This window comes from Microtus pennsylvanicus, chromosome 5 (assembly GCF_037038515.1).
Source record: "Microtus pennsylvanicus isolate mMicPen1 chromosome 5, mMicPen1.hap1, whole genome shotgun sequence".
Lineage (NCBI taxonomy): Eukaryota > Metazoa > Chordata > Mammalia > Rodentia > Cricetidae > Microtus > Microtus pennsylvanicus.
This window is the reverse complement of record NC_134583.1, coordinates 53,074,608-53,086,964: the sequence shown is the minus strand read 5'-3', so window position 1 is coordinate 53,086,964 and position 12,357 is coordinate 53,074,608. Positions and strand designations below refer to the sequence as shown.

General features: G+C 50.0%; 1 protein-coding gene across 3 annotated transcripts in view; it reads left to right on the top strand.

Annotated features, from left to right (window-relative positions):
* Positions 1–779: 779 nt before the first annotated feature.
* The window catches only part of Dkk3 (dickkopf Wnt signaling pathway inhibitor 3), a 43,720-nt gene continuing 32,142 nt past the window's right edge, over positions 780–12,357 (top strand). Inside the window, exons 1-4 of one of the 3 annotated variants that reach the window (XM_075971909.1) lie at positions 780–982; positions 1,811–2,046; positions 9,277–9,414; positions 11,398–11,481. In XM_075971909.1, coding sequence (XP_075828024.1) covers positions 1,834–2,046; positions 9,277–9,414; positions 11,398–11,481 — 435 coding nt within the window. In that variant the 5' untranslated portion in view covers positions 780–982; positions 1,811–1,833. Of the gene's footprint in view, positions 983–1,029; positions 1,304–1,448; positions 1,625–1,810; positions 2,047–9,276; positions 9,415–11,397; positions 11,482–12,357 lie in introns of those variants that run through there. The other 2 variants (XM_075971907.1, XM_075971908.1) reach the window with 2 other exon arrangements.

The window sequence follows — 12,357 nt, the reverse complement described above, 5'->3', positions numbered from 1 at the left end:
GGCTCTGCAGATACAAAGGAGCTCCTGGTTCCTGGTGGGTAGAAGGGAGAGGGACTGGAAAAAAGACTCCAACCAGCCAGTGACCTGGGAGCACAGGGGGCCAGCCACCCCAGAAGAGAAACGGGGAGTGTTCTCCTTTGGCTTTCTGTTGCTGTAATAGAGATCATGACTGAAAGCAACTTTAGGAGGAAAGGGTTTGTACTCCATCATCACAGGAAGCCCGGGTAGGAAGGGCCTGAATCTGGAGTCAGGAACCGAAGCAGAGAGGCTGGAGGAAGGTGGCTTACTGGCTTTTTCTCCTCTGGCTTGCTCAGCTGCTTTGCTTATACAGTCCAGGCCCACCTGCCTAGGGTTGGCATCACCCACAATGGCTGGGACCTCCTACATCAACTAGCAGTTAAAAAATGCCCCATAGATATATCCACAGGCCAATCCAATAGAAAGAGGTTCCCTTTTCCTGGGTGGCTCTAGTTTGTGTCAAATTGAAAAAAAACAAAAACAAAAACTAGCCAGCACAGGGAAGAAATGGGAAAGGTCAGGAGATGCCTCGAGGGGAGGTGTCAGGGACACCACGGGGCGATAGAATCAGGACTAGAAAAGCAAAGAAGTGGGAGAAAAGTTTTTGAAAACACTTTTTTCCCCTAGGCACTGAGAAGATAGCTGCCAATAGTCAAGGCTGAAATCTCATTAAGAGAGCGGCACAGCCTACTTCTGCACCCGGATCCCTCTTCATGCTTCGTGCATATTAAGTAGGACGTGCACATACAACTATAGCCTATACACTGTACTTTAGTTTGCTGGGCCTTGGGCCGGTGGTGTCGGTCCTAGCCACTCTGCTATGTCTCCCTCTAGGGACTTGCTGACATTCTGTTGACCCATTCTCTGGGCCAAAAGTGAAATTTCCCGGCTGGAGATGTCTAGACCAGTCTGTGACGGCTGAGGGGCTGGGATTCCATCCTTTAGGACCGCATCCAAGGCACAGGTAGGCTTAAAGAGAGCAAGGTACAACTCAAGGCAGTCAGAGATGGCAGAAGCCTGGGCTTTCGCCGGGGAGGGGCTGAATCCCCGCAGAGCCGGTCTCCCAGGACTTCGAAAGGCAGAGAGCGCAACTGGCTGTGCGACCGCCCCAGGGGCGTGGAGGGTTGTGTGTCGGGGGAGGGGGGCGGGGAGGGTGAGAAGGTTGCAGGCTCACTGGGTACCAGCGCTGCTGCATCCGCGCCTTGCGGGGTACTGATTCTTCTCCAGCTGCTCTGTGGCAGCCCAGAGGTGTGACCAACCTACGGCTCAGTTTTGTCTATTCGAGGTGGGTGCTCGGTGGTCACCGTCGTGGGGATAGCCCAGCTAGGTCTCACCAAAGTAGATAGAGGTGGGGACTTCATGTATTTGGATCGCGTGGAGAGAAGGCTGACTTGGGCACTGTCGAGCTCTGCTTGGGGCTGGGAGGGGCTGGGAGAGGCTGAGTCGGGGACCAAAGAGTCTCAACAGTAGAGTTGCACTGTGAACTAGTAAAGCAAGGGGCGGGACTCGAACCTGTAGCCCAGCTAGGGTCACCTGGTCTAAGAAAAGGGGGTCCTTGGTTCGGGAGCTGGATTTCCATCAGCGTGGCAAGTAGAGCTTCCCCTAGGTACTAGAGTTGGGGGGTGTAGAGGGCATCCAGGCTGGAGCGGGTTGCGGGGCCCCACAGCCCCTAGGAGGGGCTGTGGCTGAGAGGGGGCTGGGTCTCGCTTCATATGGGGGCGGGCAGAGCGGCGGGGCGGGGCGGGCCAGAGGGGTGGTCCTGCAGTCTCTGATAGCGTTCCGGGACACACAGGCTGAGGCCAGCGCCGAACAAACATGCAGCGACTCAGGGGCGTTTTGCTGTGTCTGCTGCTGGCTGCGGCTGTCCCCACCGCCCCGGCTCCTGCCCCGACGGCGACGGGGACTCCAGTGGAGCCGGGTCCGGCTCTCAGCTACCCGCAGGAGGAAGCTACGCTCAATGAGATGTTCCGAGAGGTGGAGGAGCTGATGGAAGACACGCAGCACAAACTGCGCAGCGCGGTGGAGGAGGTGGGTGCACCCCGAGGACTCCCGGCTTGTAAAGTAGGAGGATAAGTAGGGAGTGGGCCTGGGGAGGCAATGTTTCCAGCGATGGTCGCAGCACTGGCCAAAGACCTGACTTTGTGTAGAGCTGGAAAGGGCCTGCCAGCAGACGTGCAACGCTGGGTGATCTTTACTCTCAGCTGGTTCTACCTGCCTGCCCAAAGGTCTGGATCCAACTCTGTTCACCAAGGGAGTCTTAGCTGAATCCTTCCTGGGGAGCTGGGGCCCACCGTGTTGCAGATGGCTTTGGATATGTAGCTGCCTTTCTTCCCCAGTTGGAGCTGAGTTGAAGTTGAACCCACTCTGGTGTCCCAGCGCAGTGGCTTTGCAGACGCTGGGGCAGCTGCAGGGAGCTCCAAGTTCTAACATGTCCCTTGGGCGTCGAGCCTGTAATATCGTCCCCAAAATACAGTCAGGATGCCAGTCGGGAGGGAAAAAAGGGTAAAAGTCTGTTGAGGGATGGGAAAGGAAGACTCGAGTAAGGCCTAAGTCCACGCCGCAGGAATGGTCAGAAGGTAGGGGACGAGGATGTGAGAGGCAACCCCATTTCACCTACACGCAGTGTGTTTTGGAGTTCAAGTTTCAGATTCTCTGCTCCTCAACAATAGGTGGATTTGGTCAATCATTTAGCATCCTGAACCTCAGTTCCCGGTGAGAATTTGATACAATGCCCCTCACCTGGCAGATGAGAGGCAGATTTCGGTTTCTCATCCTCTTCCAGGTGCCAGCACTTTGGATGGCACCTCACTCTGACCCCTAAGATGGCCTCCAACCGTGTTGGAAGCTTCCTAAGCCTTCTTGGTCAGTGTGTGGCTAGGTGTCTTTGGCACCTGAGGGCGGGCTGGAATGGAGTGGAACCAGCGATTTCAGTGAACCAGACAAGTGGGTTGGGCTCTCCACTGTCTTTTTCATAGTAACCCTCTCCGGCAGTCTTAAATGCTGGCCCTTGTCTGCTAGGATAGGTTGCTGTCGTCGCTTCAATCTTGTGTAGTTTGGATATATTTTTCCTCCCATTCCCCTGGCCAACCTGATGGGCTTTGTAGGGAACACTGGGTTGGGAGGCAGTAACATAAGCAGCCATATATGAATATCTACCAGACAGGCCTGGGTCCCGAGATTTGTGGGTTTCCTGAGCTAATGGAACAGTTGGCACAAAAAGTGACTGAAGGCAGAGGGCGGCCAGCTGGAGTCCAGTGTCCCCTAACTCTGTAACTGCAGATTGCGTGGAGTCTTTGACCACTCTGCTGTTCTTACCTGGGCTGTAGGACTTTCCCTCCCACACCCTGATTCCCAGGAACACAGACCGGTCACCTCCATGTTCGCTCACTGGGAAATGCCCACCATAGTTCAGAGGGTTCGGAACAGGCTTTTTTGGTCTCGGCTCTCGATGAGACCTGCTAAGTTAGCATCTGTAGCCATCAGTGCGGTTTGCGACCCCATCAGACACGTGGGAAATATCCACAGTAGTTCTTATCATGGCTCCACTCTCCCCCTCCTGACATATCTCTCTGCTTGAGTTGTGCAGATTGGCTGTGAAACCCCAAAGACACTGATCATTGCATCAGCCCGAGTCAGTGATCTTCCTAGAGTGACCTGTGGAGACAGGATGGGGGTGGGGGGTGGGGTGCACACTCTCATGGCAAAATCATAGACTGTGGAGACCAGCTTTCTCGTCTTCAGTTCCCAGCACTGCCATTGATTAGCGATGGGACTCAGGGTCTGAAGTGGAGAAAATGCCCACCTCTAGGTCAGAGAGAAGATTCTATAAAGCAAATTACCTAGTCAAATATTGGTGTAAGGAAAGCAGATAGATAAAAACCAGTATCTTACTCATGGGGTCATTGTAAGGATTATGGGGGGATTGTTAAGGCTCAGAAAATAATGGTTATCTTTTTTTTTGGCGTGGTAATACTGGTAATGTGGCCAGGCTTTGTGGTACATACTAGTAGTCCGGTCCTTGGGAGGCTGATGCAGGAGGATCATGGGTTTGAGGCCAGTGTACAAACAGTAGTAGCGTGAATAGCAGCTAACAGCGAAGCTACCAACACCTGATAGACTCTCAGTGGATCCCATCCTTAAAGTGTCGTGGCCTGGCGGGAGGCAGAGGCAGGCGGATCTCTGTGAGTTCGAGACCAGCCTGGTCTACAGAGCTAGTTCCAGGACAGGCTCCAAAGCCACAGAGAAACCCTGTCTCGAAAAACAAAAAAACAAAACAAAAAAAAAAAAAAGGTCGTGGCCTGGGACTGTAGCTCAGCAGTAGAGTCTCACATGCTTGAGGCTCTGAATTTGATCCCCAGCACTGGAGTTCGGTGGGAAGAAAGAGAGAAGGGTAAAGTATTCAAATCAGTCTGAAAACAGTGTATTCTTTTAATAGATTGTAACTATTGGCTTTTTAAAAATAATTTTTATTTTTATTTATTAATATTTTATATGTGCATGATTGTGTGTGTGTGTGTGTGCATGCATGTTCAGATACCTATGTGCCACAGTGCATGTGTGGTTGTGTGAGTTCCAGAGATTGAATTTAGGAACTTAGGTTGCAAGCACCTTTATCCTCTCTGAGCCATCTCACTAGCCCCGCATTTTTTTTTTTAAAGGAAGTTCCAGAAAGCTCCTTAGATGTCATAAACAAAGGGCAGTGGCTGTTCAGCTGCTATTCCGGGGTGGGGGTAGCGAGGGAGAACCCAGTCACAGGCGGTCTAAGTTTACATAGTTGCAACGTGAATCTGCTTTCAAGTAACTTCCTGGCATTTTATTTTTTCCAGCTGCCTCAAGCTGCTGATGTATCTTAAGGGACAAAGTAGCTGATTTTCTAGGATTATCTTAGAAAAAGCAAGTCCTTCTGTGGCCTCAATCTAAGATGTTCCTCTTCTCTTCTTTTTTGATTCCACGTGGTTAAGAAGTGGATGTTAAAAATAAAGTCACTTCATTCCCCTGCCGGAGTTGCCACATCTGTGACTGCTATATTTGAGATGCTCTATTATATGTATTCGTTTGTTTTGTGTGTGTGTGTGTGTGTGTGTGTGTGTGTGTGTGTAAATGCCTGTGCCCCGCAGACATGTGGAGGTCAGAGAACAATTTAGGGAACTGGCTTTCTTTTCCCACCATGTGGGTCCTGGGGATTGAACTCTGATCGTCAGGTTCAATGCCAAGTGCCTTTGCCCATGTACCAACTCCCCAGCCTGTAACTGGTGTATTTTAGAGTGATCTTATCATCTCACCGAGTCCTAGGAAGAGTCCCAATACCAAGCCTGAATTTATCTGTTCAATTTTCCTACTGTGTTCTTTTAGTAGAAGTGCTTTTGATGGGCTGTGAATGCCATTTTTAACCGCGTTCACATTCTTCAGCTGTGAAGCAACTATTGCTTCAGGCTTTGGTTTCTCTTGCTAGTGGCAGAAACTACTGTGGCTGAAGATTCCATGGTAAAATGTACTTTTCATTTATGGTTTTCATTAAATAGTCCTTAGCTCATTGCATTGATACAGCCACTGGCAGAGAGGGAACAGGGTTTGAGAGAGACTGCTCAGAAAACAGTAGCCTGGAGATTTGGTGACTTGCCAGCTATCTGAAAGCCAAACTGTACAATTCCAATTCCAGTGGCATTTAGAAAACATTAAGACAGTCTTTTTCAGGACACACCCTCTCCAGTACCTTGCTTTTCTTGTTTCCAGCTAAACCTTACTCTTTGCTAAACAAGCCAGGTCCCGTTCTCTAAAAATATGTTATTTCCTGCCCATCCATCCTGTCTCTAGTCCTGGTTTCTTTTCTTTCTTCTCCACTTTGTTATAAAGGGAGCTTTTCAGATGCTCACTGTTGCCTGCCTGCCCCTCCCACTTCTCTCAAGCTGGCTTCTTAACCAACTGCTTCCTTACCGGATGCTGCTAGGGGAGCAACTTAGGTCGCCATTAACCCCGCAACAGGTGCCATATCCGCATTCAGACGGGGAGTTCCTTAATTCTCATACCTTCTGAACAAGCACGTGTCCAATCTGTGGTTTAGAGGGGCCTGGAGTCTTGCCCAACAGTATGTGGTTATTTGGGGGGAAGGGGTAAAGCTGGGGCTTGAGCTCACCTTGTCTGCCCTGCCCCCATGCTACCCTGTGATGATGCTGGGGGCAGCTGGTTGTCTGACTCGGTGCTCATCTTGGTCCTTCTAGACTTTGCCTTTGCCTTCTTCCAAACTTGATTCTGGCCAGTTCTCTGACTCCGGTCTCGTCCTACCCTAGTCTCTAAAATTATTTCCCAACTAGTATAGAACCTATGTAGCTCCCAGTAGCCTGGTGCAGGAGTTCTTAACTGAGGGCAGGTGAATGAGAAGTGAATCTTCCTAGTTATCCAAAAAACTCACTGATGTATAGGGTCCTGCCTTTAGAAATGATAATTTGGTACATCTAGGAAGGGATCTAGGTATTTATTTATTTAAGATTTTGAATGACCTCAATGTCTCTGGTTGAAAAACAGGTCAGCATCTGCGTTAGAGATGCTCTTTAGATGTGTTTTCTCCTGTGCCCAGCAGGGTCCCTCTGCTCCAGCTCACAGCATGGCTTGCTGGCTTATTCAGGATGCCACAGATTTCCTTCTGAACTCTGTTGCATTCTCAACTTCTCTATCCAAATCCTCTCATCCTTTGGGACCCACTCAACCCTGCCTTCTTTTCCTGAAACCTCCTTCCTTTCTTCTTTATATTCTTGAGTTGCTGGTAGGCACCATCACATGAGAAAGGCCACAGTCGTCTTTAAACTGGTTTGTGTGAGACTCTTCCCATAAACATGTAGTCCCTGGGGAAAGGGACTCTTGGACTGCTTAGGAAAGGCATGCTACTTGAAATCAGAAAGACCTAAATTTTAATCGGTGCATTCCCATCTGCCGATTGATATGATGTCCTCTGTCAGGCTTGTTTTCTTTGCCTCTAACAGGATCATGAACAATTCCTTCCCTATGGGGGTTGCTGTGAATGTGCCAGATGTGTGGCCATACACACCAGTAAGGCTAAAATATTGCAAGGAGGCAGTGACGGTTCCATGATGCAGCAGTGTTCCCCCATTGGAGTATCAGCACGACAATGTGACTTGGCTGGCACCCGAGACTGCTGGATGAACTGTGTGTGCACAGCAAATCTCTTCTAGTTCAGCGTGCTTGGTCCTCAGCAGCTTGGCCTTCTGGCCAGGGGAAGTGGGCAAAGGGTGTTGCAGTATTATAGGGAATGAGAGCAGGGTGCCTTGGCTCATGGAAGCACTCAGCAGGTAGAGACAAGGGAGTTAAAAGCTAGCCTTAGGTGCATGGTAGGTTTGTGGCCAGTCTACATGAGACTTGTCAAAAAGAGGGGAAAGAGATGGAGGGAGGGAGGAAAGGAGGGAAGGAGGGAAGGGGGGAAGGAGGGGATGGAGGGAGGGAGGAAGGAAGAGAAGGAGGGAGGAAGGGAAGGAAGGAAGGAAGGAAGGAAGGAAGGAAGGAAGGAAAGAAGGAAGGAAGGAAAGAAGGAAAGAGTGGGGATAGACAGAGTGGTTGTCTTTGTCAGGAAAACACTTGTTGAGGATTTGTTTTCCAGAATCGAAGCAGCCCAAATAGGAGTACTGGGAATCTCTCAACCCCTCAGCCAAGACCCCCACTGGGTCTTGCATCTGAAGTTTCTAGACACAGTGTCTGATAGGCTCTGTAGTCCTTGGCCTGGCCTGCCTTTGTGGCTGTGCAGCTGAGGATGGTCACCTGCCCACTCACCAGGGCTGGAGATTGACAGACCCGAAAGGAAAAGCTGGGTGTAAACATGTAAACACGTGCTATTTGTGACACAGGTGTCACTGAGGCTCACAAGACAGAAGATTTGAGGGCGTGACCTCAGAAGCCCGACATCAAAGAAGGACCGATAAATGTTTCCAGAGAATTAGGATGGGTGTAGGTCCAGGAAACCGTCTACTGATCCCATAGAAGGTCCACCGAGGGCTGCCAAGAGATGGGATGGGGAAGGGAACTCCTATCTCAAGGATTCAGTCTATCTGAGTTCCAGTCTCACCACATACACCAGACCCTGCAACAGGATTGACAGCAAATTAAAAACAAAGAGGGTGGTGGTGGCACACGCCTTTAATCCCAGCACTCGGGAGGCAGAGGCAGGCGGATCTCTGTGAGTTCGAGGCCAGCCTAGTCTACAGAGCTAGTTCCAGGACAGGCTCCAAAAACCACAGAGAAACCCTGTCTCGAAAAAGCAAAAAACAAAAAAACAAAAAGACAAAAAAACAAAACAAAACAAAGAGGGAAGGATAAAAACAGTGAAGGTCCTTGAAAAGGACCCTGCCTTGGCCACTTGGGATTTAATCCTGCTGCAGCCCACAAGCAGACTTGTCTTACAAGACAAAGAGTTGGGGTACTTCTTCCCCAGCCTGTCCCTCCCTCACTGGAGACATTAACACTTAAGGCTTTCAAAGGCTGAGCACATTTTTGTAGCCAGAGAGAGACCGAGGTGCTGGCTCACTGTATAGGAATTTAATGCAAGTGACCCCTAGGTTAGGGCACAGGGTCTGGCCGGTCAAGGTAATATGATCAAATTTCAACTCCAGCCTACACTGGCATCTTGGGAATTCTTCTCGACTCTGTGAGACTCAGTTTCCCTATTTGAAAAATGGGGATATTAGCATGCATCTCTTAGGAGGTTGTGATATTAAAAGAAAAAAAGGGTTGACTTGGATGATGCAAAGCCACAAATGTAAATAAGATCAATAGAATGCAGATTAAAAACCAGAAGGGGAAAGGGCACCACCTGAGGGGAGAGCGTGTGTGTGTGTGTGTGTGTGTGTGTGTGTGTGTGTCATGGAAAATGTGCAGTGGATCAGAGAACACATTTAAAGAAATCAGTTCTCTCCTTCCACCTTGCTGCTGCTTTGTGGGCTCCCAGCTGATTCTCCTGCCTCTGCCTCCCATACCCTTGTAGGAGTCCTGGGATTGCAGTTTGGAGTCACCACATCCAACATAGGTTCTAGGGATCAAACTCAGTCTTTAGGCTTGCTCAGCAAGCTCTTTTACCTTCCGAGGTCGTGAGACTTGAAGGCCTTGTAAAACGTTTGGAATTCTTGTCTAAAGGCCACTCAGTGGCCTGTCACTGTTACCAATCTCTGCACCTATAGAAGAGAAAACGAGAAGGTGCCCCTTTATTTCCCCCTCAGTTACAACGGAAAGAAACCATTTTACTTATTCAATTTGTAGATGGAGGCAGAAGAAGCAGCTGCGAGAACATCCTCTGAGGTGAACCTGTCAAGTTTACCTGCCAACTATCACAACGAGACCAACACAGACACCAGGGTCGGCAATAACACCATCCATATGCACCGAGAAATTCACAAGGTGAGGGCGGCAATGCAGCCATGTCTCCTTCCTACAGGGCCATCCCATTGGAGGGAAAGGGGCTTGTCGACAGCTCTGATATAAACACACATGTAATTGAGAGCTGTAGAAAGAGATTAGAACCCAGCAGAAGGGAGGAGGATGCTCAAGGGAGAGGCGCACTTCAGGCTCTGAGCTGCTCCTGCTCTTCCCAGGCAGTGTATGAAGCTGAAGCTTCTTCATGGCTGGGAAGGCAGAACTCACCTCTTAGGTTTCCGTTCATTCATGTGTGCCTCTGTCAGGGGTGAAGAAGAGACCTTATGGTGATGGGTCTTCACTAATCCAGTGGGAGTCACTCATTAGTGACACACTAAGGAGGGGACCCTTCTGCTGGGCATGGTGGAGTACCCCTTTAATCCCAGCCCTTGAGAGGTGGAGGCAGTTACAGGATAGCCAGAACAACAGAGAGAGACCCCATCCTAGAAAAAAGAAAACAAAGCTAGGTCCTCACTATGCAGACCTTGAACTCACAGACATCCACCTGCTTTGCCTTCTCCGAGGGCTGGGATTATAGGCATGTGCCACTGTGATCTGCAGGTACTGACAAAGGGGAAAGTTGCTAGCAGCCCAGGCTCTCAAGGAGTCCTGTGGAACACCAGCCTGTGTAGCACTTCAGGAGGGAGGTGCACAGTGACAGTGAAATACATTCAGAAAATAGTGCATATATCCTAGAGATGAAGAAATGCATGGTGGGATAATAAAAGTCCCAAAAGGACCTGCAACAGAGCTACAGAATATTTTTTTTAATGACACTTGTACAAAAAACTATCAAGAAGAAGAAGGAGAAGAAGAAGACATGAAGACATCATTCCTTTTCACAGGGAGGAAATCTTTAGGTAAAAATTAGCAGGTATAAACCAGGCATGGTAACTCATGTCTGTATTCCTAGCACTTGAGAAGTAGAGGTGGATGGGGGTATAAGGCCAGCCTTGGCTATATAGTGACTTTGAGATCTGTCTGGATGACTTGAGGGCCTGGGGGCAGGAAAATAGAGCAAAGCAGAGCAGGATGGTGGAGCCCGGCCCTTGCTGCCTGGGAAGTAAGAGCTGATCCGTGTCTGCATCCTGGGCTGCAATCGCTTGGTTCTGGCTGTAGACTTGAGATAGTACAGCTGGCACCAACTTTAAAGACGATGCCAAAATGAGAAGACAGAATCAGGAAGAGAAATGACCAGATGGTTGCTGGCAGCTGAACCAGGACTCCAAGAACAGAGTTCTTCTGGTCCTAGGCCAGACCCATCTGTAGTCCCAGCCTTGGAGGAGGCAGGAGAGGCTGTTTCCTTGCTGGGTGCGGTTTGAGGAACCTGCCCTCAGGACAGAATCAGGGCAGCCCAGAAACTGGCAAAGGGAGCCGGTTTCCTCTGTGCTTCAGGCCATCTCATGGCTACATAGTCCAACAGAAGAAGGAGCTGGGGGCGTGGCCAGGACTTTCACCTTCTCGCCTCTTATGGAGACATTTATTTGGCTAGATGCATGGACTGGATTTTATGTTTTTGTCTTGAGACAGTCTCATGCCGCCCAGTCTGGTTCCCAACTTACCACCTAGCTAAGGCTGACCTTGAATTCCCGACCCTTCTGTCTCCACAGCCCAAGTGCTTTGATCAGAGGCTTCTGCCATCACGCTGGTCAGACTGGGAAATTCTTGACACTGAGTGCCAAGTGATGAGCCCCAAGAGTGATAAAAATAGCGGGTGTTGAGTACTTGCTAGGTGGCAGGCACCCCCACCCCCCACCCTGCTTGTGCTGTCCGCGATCACTTTATTCCCTCTGCACAGGATTGTGGGTACCTCCAGGAGCTCTGCCCACTGGCGGTACAGTGATTAGAACTCAGAATGGGGAGTGGGCTTCCTGTTGACTCCCATCCCAGAAAGTGAACGCAAACAAGGCTTTATGTTGTTCCCAGAATTCCTTGTTTCACTTTTCCTGCACCTGTGTTTGTCTGTAGGTAACCAACAACCAGACTGGACAGATGGACTTTTCTGAGACAGTCATTACATCGGTGGGGGATGAAGAAGGCAAGAGGAGCCATGTAAGTTGCTGTCTCTCTCTTTCATGCCCCCAGAGTGATGCATATCTGCAACTGCAGGCCCTGGGGGATGGGAGCAGACTCCCCCACTCCTCTTCAGCCTTGACACTGCCGGGCCCCATTCCTCCATCTCTGCCAAAGCCATGCAGTCTGAGAGAATGCTACACCTTCAGATAGCTGGGTCAGAAACAAGGGCCATTGAATCCAGCTATAATTTGTGCCTCGAATTTAAAGGGGGAACAAACATGAGGTATATATAAGATCCTTTGGTGACGGACCTTGTGTCCCAGCTGGTGAAATGCCCAGAGCCCATGGAATGGCCCAGGCCTTAATGACTCCAGCTCCAGCCACACCTGGAACCAGTAGACTAAAGGCTAAGAAGGCTGCCTGTCGTCCCTAGTGTCAGGCTCTGGTCCCTGTAACTGCTGTCGCAGTTTGCTTGTGGTTTAGCCCAAAGGTGTGCTGAATTTTGTAGGATTATGAAGTCCTAAAGTTGGCAGGGACGTGATGTGCACTCAAGTCAGGGAAACCCCAACAGGAGCCACTGATCAGACCTCGGGGCCAGAGAATTCCTTGTGTGTGGATGTGGTCACTGGGGACAATGCACTTCCTTGTGGGGACAGCAGGTCCGTCTCTTCGCCCAGATGCCTCCCACATCCCTGGCAAAGGCATCCAGGATTTGTGCTCACTCTTGACCTCACCGTTGAACTGGTGCACTAGCAGGAAGGTGGTGGTGTTTTGGTTGGCAGTCAGAACTTTCTTTTTGTTTCTTTTCTGCTTGTTTTGGCACGGTGCTCAAATGTGGGGAGTTGGTAGACATTTACCATAGGCTGGCGGGGTGGGAGGCTGGTTGGCTGTGTGACAGTGGCTACCACCTTC